The sequence below is a fragment of the Argentina silus genome (genome assembly GCF_951799395.1).
Source record: "Argentina silus genome assembly, chromosome: 8".
In the NCBI taxonomy this organism is placed as follows: Eukaryota; Metazoa; Chordata; class Actinopteri; order Argentiniformes; family Argentinidae; genus Argentina; species Argentina silus.
Window position 1 is genome coordinate 1,742,913 of NC_139662.1, and position 24,165 is coordinate 1,767,077.

Genomic DNA, 24,165 nt, shown 5'->3' on the forward strand with positions numbered 1-24,165 from the left:
GGCAAAGGCGGCTGCCCCCAAGAAGAAGTAGACATTTGTGGTGGAAAATCCCAGAATGATGTGACAGGAGTGACAAAAACAAGTCATAATGATGTTGAAACGATGATGATAATGACTTTTTTGGAATACCTCTGCAGAGACCCCAGTTTGTTTGTGCAAATATTATTATCTGCATTAATAAAACTGTATAACTCTTTGAAAAACTCTCCTCATTTGTCCGCTTCCACTCTACCACACATTCAAAACGTTGTACTACAAATAGGCTCTTTTAAGTGCAAAAAAGTGCATAGCCATCCAGGTAGCCAGACAACTTTCTCAAATTAAGTTTATTTGTACGAAGTGCATTTCACATTGAACAACTGATCATACACATGGGAATAATAACAATTATACTTGAATTAAGATTGAAGAACCAGCTATAATTAACAATTAGGCCTGGCACGCACACACACACACACACACACACACACACACACACACACACACACACACACACACAGACACACATTAATGCTATTGAATGTCTCTGTAGGTCCATCTGTGCAAGATAGGGTAAAACCGAAAGGTACTAACTTGACCCATTGGAAATAATCAGCCAAAAAAACAAAGCTAACTGGAATGCTATCTGACAGAGAGTACACAAGTGGCAGAGTACCTGGTTCCTGTCTCCCAAGAGAAGACAGGCTTATGTGCACACTGTCCACAAAATGAGACGGAAACCAAGCTGCACTTCCTAACTTCCTGCCAAATGTATGACTACATTAGAGACACATATTTCCCTCAGATTACACAGACCCACAAAGAATTCAAAAACCTGGATTAAACTTGGAGAAACTCCCATATCTGCTAGGCATAATACAATAGTGTGCATCACAGCATGAACAACCTTTATTGAACCATTTTTCCTATTGTACTATTTCCTATAGCAGACTATTTACACATTGATACAACACTATACATCATCAATAATAAAACATTTTAAATGCCAAAACGTTTACTTTGTTTTACATTTACTATTCTTTTGAAACTCTTGTGTGTAATGTTTATTGTAACATTTTGATTGGTTATTTCATGTTTGTTTTATGCAATTTCACTTGCTTTGGCAATGTAAACGGTTGCTTCCCATGACAATGAAGCCCATTGAATTGAGAGGAGAGAAGAGGAGGCAATGCCAGAGTACACACATTGGTTTACATCTCAACATATACAGATTTATTCAAACCGAATACACGTAAACGTATAGCTAACGTATACGGTACGGTAATGTCAGTGAGCCTGATAGGATAGCTCAGAGCGTCGGCTCTTTTCTATCCGTCTCACACATATGTGGCCAGCGGGTGTGGGCGGGGAGGAGACAGGCAGGGGAGACCCTCCTCTGTTTACCTGGTATGGACTCAGGCAGGCAGGCGTGAATCACCAAGGCTTTACATTGCTGTCACTACTTCGAAGTTCAACCTAAAAAAAAAAAAAAAAAAAACTTTACTTCATTAGTTTTTTTCATTACCATAATAAATATACATAACAATATAAGTACATAGGCTATGTGCAAGGGAGTAAAAAGGAAGGACCTAACGTATATTTTAGATAGAAAGTGCAATGCGTCCCTCCATCCCTCTTGACTGTACGCTAAGTAGTTTAAGGTACCTCATGACGTAGCCTCAATGAGGCAGAGAAAACGCACCCACAACAATACACGGTTAGACACTTTTCTGCTTTAGCCTCATGATTTGTTTCCAGCCAACATTACTCTCGATGTGTGACTGTTTCAGCTTCCCATTTAAAATGACATTCAGTCCTACATCCAACGGGGTTTTAAAACACTCTACACCCTTTCTCATGTAGTGAACCTTGTTTTCCCATATGAAATTGAAGTTGGCTTGATCGATCATTTTTGTAAGCAGAGCGGGGACAGCTGTATATAAAGGATAGATTATCATTCAACAAACGTTGTTGTCAGTAAAATTAATAGATTTGCCTTTCAAAAATATTTGTGTTTTCAAGATTAGAGTTAACATGGAGTTTGTTTTGATATTCTCATCATTCTTGTTTTTAGCAGCTAAATTGAACAAATGTGTATGTGTGTGTGTGACATTGTAAAAACTATACGGTCTGGTAAATAATGTATTATTGTTATTTATTGTGGTCCTTTTTTGCTGTATTGGAGACAAGATTGTATTGGGGCTGGAGCTAATACATTTGATTGACCATTGACCACTGTTCCACCTGTGTTTTATTCTGTATTGCCAGGTGCAAACAAATTGACATCGTACAACAACCCTGTATTTGATGTGGAGTCTTGTTGTTGTGGGGACCAAAATCAAAGGACTACACACAGTTTATCAATATTAATCCTACACACATCCTCAAATAATCTGTAATCTGCGTTTTTCAATGCTACCCGAAAGTGCAGCACCTCCAACTGATGGTCAGCATTTAGCTGGGAATCGATTCAATTCACTCACACATTATTTACAGGCATTAATCAAATGATTTTGTCATGATGAACTGTCATATTGTCAAGAGGTACAATTTTAATATAAAATAAAGTATGTGAACACTGAATGATGGCATTACTGCTACCCGCACTTTAATGCATTTGGAAAAGGTATACATCAATATCATTGCATTCAAACGCATGTTTTTTTGTGTGTAATTTAATTGTTTAGACTAATCAAGTAAATAATCTACAGATTAATCGATAACAAAATAATTGTTAGTTGCAGCCCTAATTGGTTCCACCATTTAGAAATGACAACACTTTGTATACATAGTTCCCCTACTTCAGGGCACCAAAAGTAATGTGACAATTGGCTTGCTAGTGGTTTCTGGTTAGTCAGGTGTGTTCTGTCACATCATCATTTGTGCAGGCATAAGAGACCTGCAATATCTAGTATTGATTCTAGACTATGTGTTCACCTTTGGAGTCTGCTATTAATGTCTGTCAACATGAGGACCAAAGAGGTGTCAATCAAAGTTAAGGAAGCCATTATTCGGCTGAAAAAGCAGAAAGAAAACATTCAGAAACCTAGCCAAAACCTCAGGCTTCCCAAAACCAACAGTTTGGAACATAATAAAAAAAAAACATACCTCTGAGTTTAGCAATCACAAACAGGCTGGTAGGCCGGGGAAGACTTTTATAGTGGATGACTGTAGAATGCTCACCATAATTAAGAATGTTCGATTCTCAGCCTGCATAGTGCCAAACATAGACATGGTTTCTTAGTAGTTTCAATATGTTACATGTAAACAAGAAGAACGTTATACATTATTATTCACTAGTATCTACTAAAATGATATGCAACATGACTCCTCAGATGATGTGTCAAGAAATATGACAAGAAATCTGTCCTGTGTATTTACCTCTATCCCATAGGAATGATTTGCGTCCAGTGGAGGGATATACTACATATAACTTTAGCAAAGTGTCTTCAAGATGCATAAAACCTCTTCTGATGAAGAGGGACTTCAAAAATGTAATTGGATATAGGGCAGATTTTGTCCACAGCCGCCCCCATGGCTGTCATTTTAAAAACAAAAAGAAAAAAAAGAAAAAAAGCATCCTGTGACATCCTGTGTGCAATTGATTCCTAAGCAAATCAGAGACCCTATAAAAACAAAGATATTAATTCCAAAATTACATGAACTATTAACCTTGCATTAAGATGGACTCAATTCAACTTATTGAGTGATTTGTTGATGACATTTTTGCATTTTAGCTAATTTTAAGTGCCATAGCAAAGGGTCTGAATACTTATGTACATGAGGTATTTCTGTATTTCAATTTTAATAAATGTACTCAAATTAATTCCTGAAATTTCTCAAAACCTGTTTTCGCTTTGTCATTCTGGGGCATTGTGTTTGTGGATTGATGGCAAATTCCTTTAATTTAATCCATTTTAACTGGAGTCTATAACACAACAAAATGTGGAAAAAGTGAAGTGAAAACACCCAGTTACTAACAACACCAGTGAGTAGCCAATCAAAGTACTATTGCGAGGTAAATACCACATAAAACACTTGGCACTCTAGGTGGTGAGTGTTCTGGAATTCTTTGGCAGTTAGTGAGTTAAACATGTCCCAGTTAGTACAGTTAAGGCAGCTCTGTAAAGTCAGTCCAGTCCAGTTCAGATAGATAGATAGATAGATAGAAACTTTATTTATCCCAGGGGGAAATTCAGGTTCCAAGTAGCGTACAGACATAGAGGTATCACACATAACATACACATACAACATACAACATCAGCAGGATTGTAAACAGGCGAGGTGCAGTTGTAAAAGTATTTGCAGTTAGGTGAGGTGCAAAAAGGTAAGGCAGACAGTGCAATTATAGGACAGTGCAATTATAGCATTAAATACTAAAAACTAAATATGGGCTCCATAAATATGGACTATTTTTAAAGTGCATTTAGTCCAGGCTGGTGGAGGGAGGTAGGGGCTGTGTATGAGGCCTAGCATAGCCAGTAAACATTGTACTTAGTAAACATTGTAGTTAATGAGGTGAAACAGTGACATGATACATGATAGTGATGTGATACAGAGGGTGGAGGTTATGCAGAGAAGTCCATCTCTTTGCCCTTGATTGACATATTGTAAAGTTGTATGGCTCTGGGGACAAATGATTTACTCAGTCTGTCAGTTTTGCATGTCAGAGCTCGTAGTCTCCAGCTGATCAAGCTCTTCTGCTGGATGATGGTGTGGTACAGTGGGTGACCTTCATTGTCCATGATGGTGAGCAGTTTGCTCAGAGTTCTTTTTTCCATTACTGAAGTGATGCTCTCCAGTTCAGCTCCCACAACAGAGCCAGCTTTCCTTACCAGCCTGTCCAGTCGCCTGGCATCCCTCTTCTTAGTGCTTCCTCCCCAGCACACCACTGCATAGAAGAGAACGCTGGCGACCACAGACTGGTAAAACATCCCTAGGAGTTTGCTGCAGACATTGAAGGACCGCAGCCTCCTCAGGAAGTACAACCGGCTCTGTCCTTTCTTGTAAATCGCATCAGTGTTTGCTGACCAGTCCAGTTTATTGTCCAGGTGTACCCCCAGATACTTATATGTGCTGACCACCTCCACATTGACTCCCTCAATGGAGACTGGTAGCAGAGCGGGCTTAGACCTACGGAAATCCACCACCATCTCCTTGGTCTTAGTAGTGTTGAGTTGTAGGTGGTTGAGTTTGCACCATTGCACAAAGTCCTCCACCAGGCTCCTGTACTTCCCCTCCTGCCCATCTCTGATACACCCCACAATTGCAGTATCGTCCGAAAACTTCTGCATGTGGCATGACTCTTTGTTGTAGCAGAAGTCAGACGTGTACAGGGTGAACAGGACAGGAGAGAGCACAGTTCCCTGTGGTGCTCCGGTGTTGCATACCACAGTGTCCGAGAGGCAGTCCTTAAGTCTGACGAACTGTGGCCGCCCTGTCAGGTAGTCAGTGATGCAGGATACCAGGTGGGCGTCCACACCCATCTGCAGGAGCTTGTCTCCCAATCTGAGGGGTTGGATGGTGTTGAAAGCACTGGAAAAATCAAAGAACATGATTCTCACAGCGCTTTTCCCTTTGTCCAGGTGAGAATGCGTCCTGTGCAGTAGATCATAATCCGTTTGGTGACAAGCTTACCCTACCACAGGGCTGTGCGATACACCAGGATATGGTTCACATGGCTAGTTGGCACGGCTATGACACTTTCATAAGACACACACCCGACGTTTCAATAGCTATGATGCCTGCGTACACTAAATGATGTTGCATCGTGGATGCATCGTGCATCGTGGATTGACTAGAAATACACTTGGATTACCTGGCAAAATGCCTCTTTAATAAGACAACGCATTCATTTACATAACATTTATATTCAATATCTGACAATATTCGCATTGATGTGCTTTCTCTCCAGTGTGAATTATCAGGTGGAAATTTAGGTTTCCTATTAGGGCTGGGCGATATGGCCAAACATTTTTAGCACAATATATGTTTTCATATTGTGGATAATGATAATAATCACAATATATATAATATACATTAAATAATGATCCATGCAAAGTTTGAAGGACATGTTCTGCTTAGGACTGAAGCCTGAAGAAACTAGAGGGTTCATTGTGGTTGAAAATATAAAATGATTTATTTTCAGAACATTAAACAGAATCAATGTCTCAAGGCAATACCAGTCAAGTAAAAATAGGTATGATAGGGAGTAGGCATGTGCCAAGTCGCCACTATCTGTTATTCTGTATGCATGAAATAAAATTAAAAAATAGAGAAAATCAATTGCCATACAGCCAAAAAACTATCTACAGTTAATACATTTCTGAAACAGTTTCTGAAACCATATGTTTCTGAAAGGCATGGACCTAGATTATGTGAATAATAAAGCTGAAAAAGTGCAGACTGTAAACTGATTACAGGTCTAGCATGTATCACTCAAACTTTCTAAAAACCACGGTGGCCAAATGTGGCAGATCTCCCAGCTCCTTTAAGTGATGGAATCTGATTCTGTGATTCAATGGAGCTGGGGCTACAGCCGGTTTAAAATCAACAGTAAGAGACAAAACTGGCAACTTTTAAAAAATGTTGGTAAAGCGGACAATTCGGATGACAAACTGGAAGGCATATTAGTTACCAACAAAATAGGAAAAGATTGCTTTTCTCCTGCTCTCGCCGCTGCCGTGTGTGTGTGTGTGTACGAGCGAAGGGGCTTGAGTAAGAGGACCCCTTGTGTTCTCAGAACAGGGACAAAAATCACCCAGCCCTCTCCTGTCATTAAAGTATTTCTAAGTATATCCTAGTTGCATTCCAATGGTCTCTCTCCTCTGTGAGTCCTCATATGTGATGACAAATGTGACGGCCGTAAGAAGCATCTCCCACATTCTTTGCATTGATGTGGTTTCTCTCCAGTGTGAATTTTCTGGTGGGCAGTTTGGTTTCCTCTAGTACAAAAGCATTTCCCACAAGTATAGCATTTAAATGGTCTCTCTCCTGTGTGAGTCCTCATATGCACTGACAAATGTGTTTTCCGCAAGAAGCGTTTGCCACATTGTTTGCATTGATGTGGTTTCTTACCTGTGTGAGTTCTCTCATGGATTGTTAACGGAGACCGTCTTTGAAAGCATTTGTTGCAAGTAAGACACCTGTATGGTTTTTCTTCTGTGCTTCTATCCTGTGTCAGAGCACCACTATGACCGAAGTGAGACTTCATTGGCACTTTCCCCTCACTGGTTTTCCTGCCTTTAGTATTGATTGAAGAGATGTGTCCTTTCTTTGAACATGTTCTCTTTATTTTGAGAGGTTTTATCCCTGACTGTAGTCCTCTACTCTCCACCCCATCATCACTTTCAATGTTGTCATTCTGTTCTGCAGAGCTGTCTGGATTTACTTCAAAGAGAGGCCAAGAGTCTCTGGTTGGTTCTGATACTCTGTAGTCCTCTCCATCAGGTTCTGTTTTAAACTGCTGTGTATTGTTGGTTGGTAGAGAGTCCCTCTCTCTGCTCTCCCCAGTTTGGTAAAGGTGAGAGAGCTGGAGTGAGTCCTTCTGTTCACAGACACTACTCACACTTGGAGGAGTGCATATGAACCCTTTGAAATCAAACTGCAGTGCTTGAAGCTGCTCTTCCTCCTGACTAGTCATGGATTCCTGTTCCTCCTCTTTAATCTTCTCCTGCCCCAGACTGGAGTTCCACTCCTTCTCATGGTGCTGCTGCTCTTCAGAGACAGGGAGACTGAATTGCTGAAGGTCTGGGGTGGAAAAAAACATTTAAATACAGAACAGTTTAAATTCATATTTCAATCTGTGATTTTATTCAATTTTGCCGTAGAAACTCAAGCACAAAATTCACCACAAATGTTTGTTTTGAAGCATCTGTGCATCTGAGCTTAGATTTCCCGCAGAAAACATATCCATATAAAATGTCAATATGATTAAAACAGGGAGGGAGCCTCTAGGGGAGCGCTGTGAAGGTGTTGGGCCAGTAAAGCATTTTTTCTTCTTTTGAATCTATTCTCCAAAGGTCTGAATCAAACAATGAATATGAGGTTAGAGTACAAATTCTTAGTGTTCATTTGAGGGTATTTGTGTAAATATTGGTTCCACCATTTAAATTGGTAATTTAGGACTACTACCGAGGCCACATAGACTGTTTTCAACAGGAAAAGTTGTGTTCGCTGCAGTTCCTATTTAAGCACTCATGTCTTACTATTAGGTCTCATATCCTTTGCTGCCTGAAGTCTGGTGATGTTCTTAGGTGATGCTCTTCCATGATCGTATTAAAGCCATCTTCAGTTGTTGTTTGTTTTGAGGTATTTTTGCCTTAAATCTGATCTTCACCAATTTAAATGCATGTGTCATTGGATTTAAAGCTGGAGATTGACTTGGCCAGTCTGGAACTTCCCACTGTTCTAACTAACACTGTTTGCCTTGAAAAGCTCCCTAGATGCTATGGGGCAGTTTTATGTAAAAGGACCCATGAGGATCAAAATCTGAAATCCACCATTGTATATCAAATTGGGTGTCAAACGAAAGCTAAGAGTCTATATCTTTGGGAAATGTAGTCAGAAATAGATTTTTCAACCATCTTACATAATACAAATAGGCAAAGGCTTTGACTTCCAGTCAAACATATGGTAAAGCATCTAATAAAACAACTTTAAAAGGTGTAGAAAAACATCAATTGATGATCAAGTATAGACGCCAGTCAACTAATATCTTACCCTCTCTCCAGGTCACTCTGTTACGAAAAAACAACAAAAGTGTAAGATATTTTAAATATCAAATTTCTCTGCCTTGTGAGGAGTGAGGAACATGAAAGTTAACAAAAGTAAGACGTTTAGGTAGCCCTACAAAATACTTGTAGTGTTTTTACTGATATTGATTTAGTTTATGAATTAATAAGTGGTTAAAACTGGGTTTTAATCCAAAAGGGTTCTTCCATAGGGACAGCCAATTAACTGAAATCATAGCACTGCATGAACATCCTCATATCATGCTCCAATAAATGGAGACTTCATTGTTGTTGAAGTACAGTGGGGAAAGCTATTCTACTCAGCAACACTTGTAGAATATGTATCAGATGAGTTCTCTAAAGCAATGGTCTTAACAAATGTTGTTGGCTATTTACTCCGACCATACCCCTCAAAGTGCCCTATCTGCACTGTGTAGTACACACATAATGGACTGTACACAAAACAAATGCCAGAGCTAATCATGATTTTTACTACCACTGTACTCAGCAACACTTCTTAGTCTTGCAGGTCTGTCCGCTCAGGCGATACTGTTCTCAGAGAATGGTGCTTGAGCCTAACAGGCCAGACAATCTAGTGAGACATGTTTATGGAATATATAGAATACGTGGGCTAGTTATATATGCATGGGTCATATTGTTTAGCCTACATTGTGTTGCTGACCCTGCATGCTGAAATCATTGAAGCACTTTTCTGGTTCTCCTATTGTTATTACAAATTATGAGCATGAAAGGCGGTTATTTTTAAGGTCATAGAGGTGTCTAGTTAAATAACAGGCTCTACAAACCTCCTCTGTGTAACTTCACGTCGGGTTTGAAGACCAAATCCAGCGTCCTCTGAAGTCGTTCGTTCTCCTCCTTCGACCGGCGGATCTCATTCTGATATTCTACTACCGTTTTTTCAACTACTGCGAATATCTCCACTGCTGCCGCTGTTAATCGCTGGGTGAAAAATACTTGCAGTGCCGTTAATTCGGACATTGTAGAGGAATAATTAGAACAATTCACCGAAACATTTTCATGCAAGACCCATCAACAATTCGTGTGTATAAGTAACAATATACACTTACTCTTATTTTAGCGTTCAGCGCAGCGGCCGGCCACATAATCGGTTCTCTCCCCATCTTCTGTGCTGGAGTGGTAGTGCACAACTGGAATAGTATTCTGCTTATTGTGTGTCGTACAGTGCGATCTCGGTCTTCTCCAAATGTAAGATGGTAGCAAATACAAGTGTTTCAAAAAGGAGCAGGGGGCGTAAATTTGTTTGAAATTTGCCACTTCTGGCCACAACATTTAGTTTGAAGTTCGAAACAACAACATACAGCAACAATACCCTCCCTAATAATAATGTAACCCCCGAAATGGACTTGCAGTGTTGGACATTAGCTGTTGTGTTTCTGCATAGGCGCACAATTCTAAGAGAAGAGCCAAAAAAACACTTAGCACAAATGTAATTTACTGTCCACACGCAAACACCTCTTGATTTGTATTTGTAAACCATTTGTAAACCAAAGCAGTGACAAACATCTTTCCAAGGCTCATCTACCCAGGCTGCGCCCCTCATGACACCGCTGGCTACATTCTTAACAAAAGCCACTTTCAGTTTGCATCCAATTTCAATTACGATTTGTACCTCAAATCACGATTTGTACCCCAAATAAACCTTCCACATTGTCTATTTAATCTCATAATACATTTTCCAGGAGGGGAGACACTGTTGCCAAAAGTACACGTTTAGATAACATAAACGTTTTAATAATATGTATACTGGTTTGATAAGAAGACTGCTTATTACTCCATTTGGCTAATTCTTTGTTTACCTCAATTTATTTCTTGTCCAATTATTTTGCTGCAGTCAAAGTTAAGAGATCCAAACACCAAGTACTTTGATTTCATCCTTCAGTTCAACATGAATGACTTTTCGGTTAACATTCGAGCAAATCCACACGCATTCTGTTTTATTCGGGTCTAGTTTAGCTCAAGCAGCCTCTTCATATTGTAACGACCCTGTGTAAGGCCCGTTAGCAGCTCCGCCAAGTGAGTTAACTCTCTTGGTGTTGTGGCTAGCGCGGCCGGTTTGTAAGCGGAAGGTTGCGAGTTCGATACCCGCTTAAGGCAAGCTGCCCTGCCCCGCCGTTCGTTACAATATCATATGAAGTGATTTGTCAATGCGTCTAATTCGAGTTGTTTTCTTATTATGACTGTTACATCGTCAGCGGAAGCGAGAGTTACCATCTTCTGTCCATTACTGGTATAAATCCCCTTAATGTATTTGTTACGTCCCCACATTTGTGTGCGTTTGTCTGTTTGTTTTTCCCTCTGTCTCTCTCCCAGGTATTGGTTCATCCCCCTAGTTCCCTCTCTGTTTCCCCGTGTTGTCTGGTTGTTTGTTGTATGTATTTCTAATAAATCAGTCTTATTTTCATTTTTACTCAGTCGTTGTGTGTGTTGCACTACCACCGCACCAGCGGGTCTCAGCCGCATATACAGATGCAGTATGTTACGTTTCTCCCCCCTTTTATATCCCTAGACGTAGTATCTGGGGGGGGGGGGGGGGGGTCCGTAACAGTATTGATCTTCCTTTATTCGTTTTAGCAGAGGGTTAATAGATAACATATAAAGAGCTGCGCTTAAAGGACAGCCTTGCTTCACACCTCGTTCAATCAGAATCAGAATCAGAATTATTTTATTTGGCCAAGTATATTTGCACATACAGGAAATTGACTCGGTGAGGTTGGTGCATGGGATATAAAAAACAATGGCAATATTGAAAACAAGATTTAAAAATAGCAAAATATTAACAAAATAGCAATAACAAATTTACAAAATGGAACAATAAAACAGTACATTTTGTACAATACAATTTCAACGGAATCCTTTAACACACTATTAACATTATCTTGCACAGTCGACTTGGCATATAATCATTTGACCATATCAATAAACCCATTTGGGAATCCATACGATCTCTTGACATACTAGGGGTATTCAAGTGAGACTAAATCAAATGCCTTTTGAAGAAGGGGTCTTCGCAGGATTTCTCCCTTTTGTTGAATCACATACTTGTGTAGCCCTAGCTATTCCAAAACAGTGGCTCACTTGTTCACCCAAGCTTATTGAGTTGAAGTTATGGATTTTAGATTTTTTTTAAATGCCTGCAAACAGTACTTACTTAACCGGTATTTTTCAAGAGAGACCTGGTCTCTTACATTAAAGGTGAAAGAAGTTCGTCTTTATCTTGGTGAGGTTTTCCCTGGTTGTCCGGGGACCCCCTGAAAGCTCTCTGTTTTCTGTTTAAAAGTGTTGTTGCGATCCCAACCGGAGTCCTAGGATCGCTTGTTGAGGATACCTAATCACGTTCTCCCTCCTCCCACGTTATCGAGCTCTCGCGATATATCAGTGTGGGTTAGGGGCTGTCCTTAGCAGAAGCCCCTCCCTCTACATCAACCACCAGCACAAAACAAGAAACAGGCAACAGAGCGCGCTTCCTCTAAAGGCTGGTCTCAATCACGTCCTCATAATGAAGATAAATTCGCCTCATATAACCGAGGAAAGTAATTCTGTAATACTGCTGAACCAGTAAAAATGTCAGGAAGAGGCAAGGGAGGTAAAGGACTCGGAAAAGGAGGCGCTAAGCGTCATCGCAAAGTTCTCCGCGACAACATCCAGGGAATCACTAAGCCCGCTATTCGCCGTCTGGCTCGCCGTGGGGGTGTTAAGCGTATCTCTGGTCTGATCTACGAAGAGACCCGCGGTGTGTTGAAGGTGTTCCTGGAGAATGTGATCCGTGACGCCGTCACCTACACCGAGCATGCCAAGAGGAAGACCGTCACCGCCATGGACGTTGTTTACGCTCTGAAGCGCCAGGGACGCACCCTGTACGGCTTCGGCGGTTAAATTATTGCTAACTTCAACAGGCCGACTTGAAATCCAAAGGCTCTTTTAAGAGCCACCTATATATACACACAATTGAGTTGATTTCACTACATTATACTTATAGTATTTAGCAGATGCCTTTATCCAAATCGACTTACAACAAATACAAGTGTTTAAATAAGTGAATGATTTGTTCATCAGTCATCATAAGAAAGTTATCAATACTCCATAAGTAGTTACAATGCTAGAAGGATTTTTTTTTATTAACTTGAGGGTGAAGAGGGCTTTAGGAGGGACCGTTAAGATGTAGCTTGTAGAGGTTGGTTTTCACGGCGGGGGAGAGTTCCACCAGCGGGTCGCCAAGATAGTGAAAAGTCGTGACCGAGTAGTGCGGCTGCTGCATCAACTTAGAAGCGGCCAGCCGAGGTGGAAGAGCGGAGTGATCGGGCAGGGGTTTGGGGGCTGATCATTGCTTGCAAGTAAGGATGTTTATCACATAGTAAACAGATTAAATTGGCCTGTTTCGCCTCACAGACGGGAATGTCTTTGGAACCGCACCAAACAATAACGAATAGGAAGGCGCAAGACGGACAGCATTCGGCCAGGCCCTACACCAAAATTGTCGTTGTAATGATCGCAACCCAAAACCGCCATTTTAGCCGACCGAAACATTTCTTGTCATACATTATTTTGTACGTGTTATCAAGCGTTATTGGCGATTCTATTTCTGCCCTCCTCAGATGAACTTGGGAGTAGAAAACGTTTGGACGTCTCTTTATGAAACAAAAGGTTATGTCGCTGTTTCCTAATCAATATATTTCCTGTTACCCTACTGAAATCAACGATATCATTCGTTTGTCTATATAGGAATTTACTGTGCTGTAACAATCACTTTGGCTGATTGTTAAAATAGGGAATAAATAATAATAATAACTGTATTTATGTAACGCTTTTCTTAACAAGGTTACAAAGTGCAAAATGTAGCAGGTAATGCATGTTCTTGCTCAATACCCTTCCTAAAAGGACAATTTCTGTCGTACCCCTAATATAATTTATTGGAGTGTAATGGACTTTTTTGTGTCATTCCCCATCATGTTATTGTTCTAATTATTCCCTTTATTCTTTACGCATTAATTTATCTTTTCTCCATGTGAGATATCTCGCCATAGGAAACGAAGGAGGTATTTGGGGAGGGGGAGCTCACGCGCGCTCAGATAATGTTCTCTGTCCGTAACGCAAACGTCTGTTTTGAGAGCCAGAGCCAAGCTGGGATGTTGAAAGCTTCACGTGTCTAGAGCCACATAATTTGCATAGCTCCCCCTTCATATGGTGTTTGAGCATACACCGTCATCACATTCGTTTCTGTGAAGCAACGAGACGTCATCGCCATGCCCGAGCCAGCGAAGTCAGCGCCCAAGAAGGGCTCCAAGAAAGCCGTCACCAAGACCGCCGGCAAAGGCGGCAAGAAGCGCAGAAAGTCCAGGAAGGAGAGCTACGCCATCTACGTGTACAAGGTCCTGAAGCAGGTCCACCCCGACACCGGCATCTCCTCCAAGGCCATGGGAATCATGAATTCCTTCGTCAACGACATCTTCGAGCGCATCGCCGGCGAGTCCTCTCGCCTGGCTCACTACAACAAGCGTTCTACCATCACCTCCAGGGAGATCCAGACCGCCGTGCGTCTGCTGCTCCCCGGTGAGCTGGCCAAGCACGCCGTGTCCGAGGGCACCAAGGCAGTGACCAAGTACACCAGTTCCAAGTAAACAGTTTTCGCCCTTTCTGTAACCCCAAAGGCTCTTTTAAGAGCCACCCACGCTGTCAATGGGAGAGCAATTCCATGGAGTTGATCTCGGGCGTGTTACACTGGGTAGATGTTGTGTAATATCAATGTTTAATAACTCGGTATTTAAATTTTTAGTGATTATTGTTACATGAGCGCGGGCTCAACGTGCTGGAGATTTAGCAGGCCTTTGTTCTCTCCCCCCCCCCCCCCCCATGTTTCATTTGATGGAGTCAGTAGTTGTCTCTAATAAGCGGCTCCATCTATGAGTACAATAAGTATGTGCACGCATGGCCAACTCCTGGGGACCACGGTGGATTTTTTTTATCCATACATAGAGAGTAAAACTGTCAAACAGCATGCACATGAATGTATCTAGGACTATCAATAAATTAGTCTACTACCACTGCGAAGACATCACCTACAGTCCACTTGTCTATCGATAACATGCCTCCATATCATACCGATGACATAAGGCTGGCCAAATCTATGTGACAGGTGTGCAGTGACTTAGAGTGGTCCAGTTTGATTGCTTTGTTAGGCTTGTGTTTCCATTTAACTATTTGTTTATGAATTCCTGCCTTTGTGCGCACTTGGTCCTCTTTTAACCTGTTTCATTGTGATTCCCCTGTTATTTTCTCATTTCCTGATTTTACTTGATCTCTTTTTACGTGAAGCGCGTCGTAACTCTTTGGAAGAGTGCTACATAAATAAAGTGTTTATTAGCGAGAGGATAATAAACACTACTTACAGCCTTTCCGAGTGATATTAATCATCCTTAGGCTGTTGGTATTGTCGTCGTCTTCATCGTCAGTGATTTCATATTCAGCATAAATACAAATGCATTTGGTCTATTTTCAAGAGCCACAGGCACACATCAAAGGTGTATCGTATGTCAGGAGAATGCTGGTAATATATTGAAATTGATTGTGGAGTCTTCCTCAGAGTAGAACTATGCTGTCGAAGATGAGGGGAAACCAGTATAGACTATTCACATGCAGCCAACGTCAAACTACTCGCTGCCTGTCTTTCTGTCGCTCACTCAAGATTCAGTTGTGCTGCTCGACTCGTCCCAATCAGGGGAGATGTGCCGCAATGTCAACAAGACCGAGCCAAGGAGCGCCAGCACCCCGGCAACGAAGACCCACCGACACCATCCCGAAACACCACCTAGAGATACAGACTGAAAGAGTAGAGACGAAAGACACCGACTCCATCACCATCCCGAAATACCACCAAAGGACAAGCTCCCAGCCGCGTCCCGGCGACTGTGTTTTACGCTCCCCAAATAGCTCCCATTTAAGACACCTCGCACCACATCGGGGGACCCTGAACCTTTGTACTACCTTCCCAGACAACTTGGATATCCGGACAACGAGTGCTGGTCGCAATCCCATGCAATTTTAGCCACTTTAGGAGACGCATTGCACAGGAAAACGGGTGCGCACCGCTCTCTCTGACGGTCGAACGGTGGGGTTTTGAGCGAGTCACAACAAAATACACGAGGCCTTCACGGTCCACATGACTTTATTCTGAACGGAGTCAAGTCTGCTCGCTGGCACATTCGCATTTGGACCTCAACTCGGTTCCACTGGTGACTTTTGTTCCGTTAATAGCGAGGCAAAAAACACAGGTGCCAGAGCATTTCGGCAGCTGAGAAGAGCCAAACAGGGAGGGTTGAGTCTGCACGGTTCTCATGTCGCGCTTAAGGCCAGCCCCCTACTCCGGGTTGAGCTTTATTAGCACAGAGCAGCGTCGCAGACTCAATCAGCGTGTTTAGCTTATGAGAGTGTATATCGGACCTAAACACACTTATTACGTACACATGGCAGAAGTCGCACCAGCCCCCGCCGCCGCCACGCCGGTCAAGGCACCCAAGAAGAAGGCAGCAGCCAGGCCCAATAAAGCCGGCCCCAGCGTCGGCGATCTCATCGTCAAGGCCGTGTCCGCATCCAAGGAGAGGAGCGGCGTGTCCCTGGCCGCGCTCAAGAAGTCGCTGGTGGCCGATGGCTACGACGTGGAGAAGAACAACTCCCGCGTCAAGATCGCCGTCAAGAACCTCGTCACCAAGGGCACCCTGGTCCAGACTAAGGGCACCGGTGCTTCCGGCTCCTTCAAGCTCAACAAGACAGCCGTCGAGGCGGCCAAGAAGCCCGCGAAAAAAGCCGTCGCCCTTAAACCCAAGAAGGCGACCCCCAAGAAGCCCAAGAAGGCAGTGGCAAAGAAGCCCGCCGCCACTAAGAAGTCTCCCAAGAAGGCAAGGAAGCCCGCGACAGCCGTTAAGAAAGCCACCAAGAGCCCCAAGAAGACCAAGAAAGCCGCACTTGTCAAGAAAACTCCGGCCAAGAGCCCCAAAAAGGCCGCCAAGGCAGCGAAGCCCAAAGCAGCCAAGCCCAAGGCAGCTAAGCCCAAAGCAGCCAAACCCAAGGCTGTCAAGGCAAAGAAAGCTGCCCCCAAGAAGAAGTAGACATTCAAAAGTGTTATTTTGACACGTTGTACCACATAAAAGGCTCTTTTAAGAGCCACCTACCTTTCCATAAAAAGCGCATAGCCATCCATGTAGCCAAACAACTTTCTCAAATCCAGTTTATGCAGTGCTTTTCTCACCGGTCTTAACCACTGATGATACACACGGGAATAGTAACAGTTACAATTAAGATTGAAGCAATGACGGAATTAATAATTAGGTCTGGCTTCTACCCACACCCAGTGAAATCCACAGAGAAATTCGGAGGTGGTTTTAAAAAGAAAATAAATACAGTGAGGGAATCCTTATGGACCAGGAGTTACGGCAGTATTGGCTATAGAGGGTTGTGTGTTCAAGCTATGAAATGCGCGCCAAATCTGATTGAGAGGAATACATGTGTGCATTCATGTACAGGTGTGAGGGCAAATTCGAGATGAAGGTAATATCATATTTACTATGACCTGTCTGTTTTCAGCTACATTTGCCAACTTTTCATTACTCTCGGGTCAAATTGACGCGAATGTAATGATCAGGAACATATATGTGATGGGGTGGTGCATAATGCTCAATGAAAATGTGTTCTTTTACATGTTTTTCACAGAAAATAAGCAAAGGCCATCGAGTTTCAGGTTGATAAAATAACTTTGTATCATTTTTATTTTAATAAACATTTAAAATGGGTCTTGTTGTAATTAACACGTAACAACTTACTTTAGATATATAGGGGACGATTTTGAATAGTCACTCCAATGGGCGGACGTGTCTCTGATTGCTGATTGGATGAGGTTACCTCCGCCGGATGGCCAATGAGCGCAGGGTGGGGCGAGCTATAAGAACGACACGTCTACGTCATTGTTGTTATTTCAGAAACTTTTTTGAAGCTGAAATATGTCTGGAAGAGGTAAAACCGGAGGCAAGGCCAGGGCCAAGGCAAAGACCCGTTCCTCCCGCGCTGGACTCCAGTTCCCAGTGGGCCGTGTGCACAGGCTTCTACGTAAGGGTAACTATGCCCAACGTGTGGGCGCTGGCGCGCCGGTTTATTTGGCCGCCGTGCTCGAGTACTTGACTGCTGAGATCTTGGAGTTGGCCGGCAACGCCGCCCGAGACAACAAGAAGACTCGTATTATTCCCCGTCACCTTCAGTTGGCCGTCCGTAACGACGAGGAGCTGAACAAACTGCTGGGCGGTGTGACGATCGCTCAGGGTGGTGTGCTGCCCAATATCCAGGCAGTACTGCTCCCCAAGAAGACCGAGAAGGCCGTCAAAGCCAAATAAATTCCACAACTTAACTATTCGACACCAAAGGCTCTTTTAAGAGCCAACCACATGTCTCCACAAAAGTGCAATGTGTCCATCCCTATAAAACTAAGCTATTATTACCTTTCGGTACCTCATAATAACCTACAACTTTTAATTTCACGGTCATGTCATGCGCCTCCATGAGGCACAAAACGCACCTACAGCAATACACGGTTAGACACTTATGCTTCGGCCAACTAATATTCCCCTCTTGATGTTTGCAACAGTGTTTCAGCATACCATTGAAACTAACAATCTAAGTCCTCCATCCTTTTAACACATCACACGTCCTTATGCAGTGAACATTGTTCTTGTATGTATAAACACAATGAAACTACCCATTACAAAGGATATTGTGTAAGGAAATTAATAGATTGTCTTGTATGGCCATAAGCCCACATTTATTCATATTCAGCCTCAAACCTGATGCATTTGAGAAGAGATTAACTACATTCTCTGTCCTTATGAAAAAGAGTGGTATCATCTGCCAGTTGACTTGTAATGATTTATTTCCCCATAACACCGAGTTTGTTTTAAAATTCTCATCATTCTTGATCGAAAATGGCCAACAATTCAGCAGCTAAAATGAACAAACCAGGGGGAGGGGCAAACAAAGGAAGCGCGGTAGGGGTCTAGGTTTTGAATTTAGGCGGGAATGGTTTTGACAGAGCTCGTGTCCAATGGCAGCCGGAGAAGGAGTTGACAACGGGCCAATTAGCTTGTCGATAGTCGCCGCCCAATCGGGGCACGACGGCGCCGGCTTTATAAACTTCACGTTGTATTTTTGCAGAGATATCTGTACTCAGACTGTAGAAGAAGGAATTTAGTGTCATGGCCAGAACCAAGCAAACCGCTCGCAAGTCCACTGGTGGCAAAGCTCCCAGGAAGCAGCTCGCCACTAAGGCTGCCCGTAAAAGCGCCCCGGCTACCGGCGGCGTGAAGAAGCCTCATCGTTACAGGCCCGGCACCGTGGCTCTGAGGGAAATCCGTCGTTACCAGAAATCCACTGAGCTGCTGATCCGCAAGCTGCCTTTTCAGCGCCTGGTGAGAGAAATCGCCCAAGATTTCAAGACCGACCTGCGTTTCCAGAGCTCAGCTGTGATGGCCCTGCAGGAGGCTAGCGAGGCATACCTGGTCGGTCTGTTCGAGGACACCAACCTGTGCGCCATCCACGCCAAGAGAGTGACCATTATGCCCAAAGACATCCAGCTGGCCCGTCGCATCCGTGGAGAGCGCGCCTAAGATGACCAGTTATTATCAGGCTATGCACTAAAGAAAATCCCCAAAGGCTCTTTTAAGAGCCACCTCAATATTTCCCTCAAGAGGCGTGTTTCCATTTACCGCCCGTGTGATCTATGAATCTTCATTATGGGTCACTATTGACATTAATGAAGCCTACAGAGGCTGACCTTATCTACCCAGTAACCGAAATAACTAGGCCTGTTCAAAGGCCATGATGTGGGGAAATTCGTTGTAATGGCCTAATAGCGATACAACGAATAAATAATAAAAGGTCATGTATTCACCCGAGTAAATGATCACACCGAGCTGGATCCCAGAACGTCTGAAGTGCGGTAATACACAAACCCAGTAATATGGTACTTGTTCGCTGTGCACAATCTAAATGTAAGAAAGTACAACTGTTATGGACGAGCATTTGAAACTGAAGCAAAAATAAGAGAGCGAGGTCATCAGTACCATATTTTACATTTATTTTTGTTGATTATGATAGTAAATATAGGCACTTAAAAATAGATTGGTGCGTTTCATCTAGCAATAATATATATAATACAAACAACCAGCATGACCATGGAGGTGTAATAAAATACAACGATAAAACTCATCAAGAGTCTGTCAGAAAGGATGAGAAACACTCTGAAAATATGAAGTCTGAAATAAAACAGCTGTACTGGTTGATAATATGTATTGTTGTTGTGTTGAAATTGTGAACAACTCCATGCATGTATTTAAATAATACTAATTCATACTGTATTTAAATACATTTTAACTGAACTGAGAATGCCGAGGACTTCTGAGCTCAGTAACTGTATGTATGGGACTTGGTCCTCTGTGTTCTATAGATATAATTTGCAGCTTGTCTTTTCTATAATCACCTTTTATTATTATTATTATTATTATTATTATTATTATTATTGTTGTATCTATGTTATTGTCTGGTTGACACTGATTCATTTTAATTGTGTCATAAATGTGCAATGGTGTGATTGCAGTTTTGATGTTGTTGTTTGTTTCTGTGTGTTAAACACTGGCTTGCACAGTATGCGGGTCTTTGCGACGTCGAGTTCTTCATATCGTCCTCCTGAGTATCATTAGCTTTAAATGCAGCAACGACCACTGCTAACTCATTTATTTTATTTATTTATTTTCAGCATTTCGGATAGCGTTGAAAAACGCAGATTACAGATTACTTGAGGTAGCGTGGAGGATGAATTTTGAACTGTGCACTGCGCACATGGCAATTGTTTACTGTTTACTTTACAGAGTATGAGACCTCTGGACATAGCTACGTTACATAGCTTAATTATAGTAGCAATAGCTGCCTAGCTACATAGCCTGCCAGCTATCATCAACATTTCGCTACAGTGCTGCGCAGTCCTGGCTGTTCTTCAAGTGTATTTTTTTTTAATAAGATCAGCTTGTACCATCATTTTCAAGTCCTGAAATGTTGATAGTTGTTTGCATAGTCTCTAGATCTTTTTAATTTAATGTGTTTTGTTTTCCTAAAATTTACAATTATTTTTTATTAAATTGCATTAAAAATGTATATTTCACACTCAAATATGAAATCAAATTAATCATAATACAGATACTTAGCATACCTCCCATTTCTGATGCCAAATCCCTTGTGTTTTCTCTCTGCAACGCAAAAAACAGCAAAATAAACAACCAATACAACACAGCAACAGCGAGAATGCAACAATAATGTCCCTGAATCAAAAGCAAAACTCTAAAAACTGTACGAGCCCAATGAAAACGAGAGACCGACAGTCCATGCATGTAGCCACAGTTGTACACTCGCTGGCCACTTTATTAGGCACACCTGTTCAACTGCTCATTAACGCAAATATCTAATACTGTAGGGGATATTTTCTTGGCACACTTTGGGCCCCTTAGTACCAATTGAGCATCGTTTAAACGCCACAGACAACCTGAGTATTGTTGCTGACCATGTCCGTCCCTTTATGAGCACAGTGTACCCATCTTCTGATGGCTACTTCCAGCAGGATAACGCGCATGTCACAAAGCTCACATAATCTCAAACTGGTTTCTTGAACATGACAATGAGTTCACTGTACTCCAATGGCCTCCACAGTCACCAGATCTCAATCCAATAGAGCACCTTTAGGATGTGGTCAAGGGAAGATTCGCATCATTGATGTGCAGCCAACAAATCTGCAGCAACTGCGTGATGCTAGCATGTCAATATGGACCAAAATCTGTGAGGATTGTTTCCAGCACCTTGTTGAATCTATGCCACAAAGAATTAAGGCAGTTCTGAAGGCAAAAGGTGGTCCAACCCGGGAGTAGCAAGGTGTACCTAATAAAGTGGCCGGTGAGTGTATGTCCATAACCTGCCATGGGACAGATCGTCCAGTATTTATGTCCAAAGTCCTATTTTTTCTGAATTCAGTCCGAATTTCTTTGAAGACAGTCAAATGTATTTTTTATGTATAGTCATTATGCATTGAGTTTTCCACAACAGCAATGCATATTATCAACCAGTTCAACTGTGTTACTTCAGACGTCATATTTTCAGAGAACAACCCATATATGACTGATTTTAAATTAATATCAATATTGAGGCCAATGCTCGACATTTTCTCTCACACTTATTTTGATCTATAACAGTTAATTAGAAAATGCTCAATGGTTTCCTCATCATTACAGCTCCTCGTGGGGCACACTCTCATCTTCACAAAACAAACCCACCTCACCATCGATGGCACTGTGAGTCTACCCACGGATATTAACCAGATGGTTACTGTTGCCAAGTTTAGATAATATAAACGTTTTAATAATACGTATACTGGTATGATACGAAGACTGCTTATTACTCCATTTGGCTTTGTTTTTTTTTTAATTTATTGTCCAATTATTTTCGCTGCAGTCAAAGTTAAGAGATCCAAACACCAAGTACTTTGATTTCATCCTTCAGTTCAACATGAATGACTTTTCGATTAACATTGGAACCAATCTACACGCATTGTTTTATTAGGGTCTAGTTTAGCTCAAGCAACCTCTTCATATCATATCAAGTAACTCGTCAATGCGTCTAATTCGAGTTGTTTTCTTATTATGACTTTTACATCGTCAGCGGAAGCGAGAGTTACCACCATCTGTCCATTACTGGTATGAATCCCCTTAATGTATTGATCTTCCTTTATTCGTTTTAGCAGAGGGTTAATAGATAACACATTAAGAGCTGCGCCTCGTTCAATTTCAAAGGATCCTTTAACACACCATTAACATTAACTTGCACAGTCCACTTGACATATAATAATTTGACCATATCAATGAACCCATTTGGGAATCCATACGATCTCATGACATACCAGGGGTTTTCACGTGAGATTAAATCAAATGCCTTTTGAAGAAGGGTCTTTTCAGGATTTCCCCCTTTGGTTAAAGCACATACTTGTGTAGTCCTAGCTATTCTAAAACATTGGCTCACTTGTTCACCCAAGGTTATTGAGTTGATGTTATTGAGACAGGTGTCGCTTCACTTATTTCTACCTTTATTTATACAGGTCAGTGCCATTGATATTGTTAGTTTGTCTTTGTCTTGATGAGGTTTTCCCCGGTTGTCTAGAGACCCCCTGAAAGCTCTGTTTTCTGTTTAAAAGTGTTGTGGCGATCCCTGGTCTCATTTTCTCCCGCCCTTTCCCTGTTACCCAGCTCTCGCGATACAGCAGTGTGGGAAGCTCCTCCCTCTGGCTACCAGCACACAATTGGCAGTCGATAGCGCGCGCTTCCTCTAAAGGGTGGTCTCAGTCACGTCCTCATAACGGAAATAAATTCGCCTGATAAAAACAGATGAAACTCATTCTGTACTCGTACTAAACCAATAAAAATGTCAGGAAGAGGTAAGGGAGGTAAAGGACTCGGAAAAGGAGGCGCGAAGCGTCATCGCAAAGTTCTCCGCGACAACATCCAGGGAATCACCAAGCCCGCTATTCGCCGCCTGGCTCGCCGTGGTGGTGTTAAGCGTATCTCTGGTCTGATCTACGAAGAGACCCGTGGTGTGTTGAAGGTGTTCCTGGAGAATGTGATCCGTGACGCCGTCACCTACACCGAGCATGCCAAGAGGAAGACCGTCACCGCCATGGACGTTGTTTACGCTCTGAAGCGCCAGGGACGCACCCTGTACGGCTTTGGCGGTTAAGCTATTGCAAACCTCAATATCCCGATTTGAAATCCAAAGGTTCTTTTAAGAGCCGCCCATCTCGACACAACAGGGTTAATTCCATCTTTCTCACACTTAAAAACATCTAGTTTTGGCCAGGCGGTCAGGGCCCACATAAAAATGGTGTTTCGTATTGTAATACTCGACCCGTGGACGTAGCAGTTCTAAATCGAGCCGACCGAAACATAATTTGCTGCACGTTAATTTATGCGTTTGTTAAGCATTATTGGCGCTTATGTCTACCCTGCTCAGATGAACGTCCGGGTTGGTGTAGATAAGGTTTGGACGGTTTTCTTAAAAAAACAGAAGCAATTACTGTCAACTCGATAACGACATGTAAAATGACCGCGAAATGAATGCATAGGATGGCTGTGTAAATAAACACATGTTCTTTAGCAATATGCACGAAGAGAGAGCTGTGGATATCGTTCTCATATTTCATGGGCATGTGACATGGGACATATTCGTTCCATCATTACTAAAATACATTATCCCTATAATATGGCAACATTAAACCGCTGTTTCCTAATCAATATATTTCCTGTTTACCCTGCTGAAAAAAAATCTACAAAATAATTATTTTGTCTTC

At 42.2% G+C, this 24,165-nt stretch overlaps 6 protein-coding genes across 6 annotated transcripts; all 6 read left to right on the forward strand.

Annotated features, from left to right (window-relative positions):
- Window positions 1-12,314: 12,314 nt before the first annotated feature.
- LOC310808442 (histone H4) lies at window positions 12,315-12,626 on the forward strand (the record flags this gene model as incomplete). Its single annotated transcript, XM_083675347.1, has 1 exon — window positions 12,315-12,626. The coding sequence occupies one exon, from the start codon at window positions 12,315-12,317 to the stop codon at window positions 12,624-12,626; it is 312 nt and encodes a 103-aa protein (XP_083531473.1).
- Window positions 12,627-13,993: 1,367 nt separating this feature from the next.
- Window positions 13,994-14,368, forward strand: LOC310808432 (histone H2B; the record flags this gene model as incomplete). The annotated part of the gene is made up of 1 exon (XM_083675337.1): window positions 13,994-14,368. One exon carries the CDS (start codon window positions 13,994-13,996, stop codon window positions 14,366-14,368), a length of 375 nt encoding a protein of 124 aa, XP_083531463.1.
- A 1,842-nt stretch (window positions 14,369-16,210) lies between these two features.
- Window positions 16,211-16,946, forward strand: LOC310808420 (histone H1-like; the record flags this gene model as incomplete). Its single annotated transcript, XM_083675324.1, has 1 exon — window positions 16,211-16,946. The coding sequence occupies one exon, from the start codon at window positions 16,211-16,213 to the stop codon at window positions 16,850-16,852; it is 642 nt and encodes a 213-aa protein (XP_083531450.1). The 3' UTR covers window positions 16,853-16,946.
- A 794-nt stretch (window positions 16,947-17,740) lies between these two features.
- On the forward strand, window positions 17,741-18,127 carry LOC310808431 (histone H2A; the record flags this gene model as incomplete). Its single annotated transcript, XM_083675336.1, has 1 exon — window positions 17,741-18,127. The coding sequence occupies one exon, from the start codon at window positions 17,741-17,743 to the stop codon at window positions 18,125-18,127; it is 387 nt and encodes a 128-aa protein (XP_083531462.1).
- A 778-nt stretch (window positions 18,128-18,905) lies between these two features.
- On the forward strand, window positions 18,906-19,393 carry LOC310808446 (histone H3.2; the record flags this gene model as incomplete). The annotated part of the gene is made up of 1 exon (XM_083675351.1): window positions 18,906-19,393. Exon 1 carries the CDS (start codon window positions 18,983-18,985, stop codon window positions 19,391-19,393), a length of 411 nt encoding a protein of 136 aa, XP_083531477.1. The 5' UTR covers window positions 18,906-18,982.
- Window positions 19,394-23,243: 3,850 nt separating this feature from the next.
- LOC310808440 (histone H4) lies at window positions 23,244-23,555 on the forward strand (the record flags this gene model as incomplete). Its single annotated transcript, XM_083675345.1, has 1 exon — window positions 23,244-23,555. The coding sequence occupies one exon, from the start codon at window positions 23,244-23,246 to the stop codon at window positions 23,553-23,555; it is 312 nt and encodes a 103-aa protein (XP_083531471.1).
- Between the last annotated feature and the right edge of the window lie 610 nt (window positions 23,556-24,165).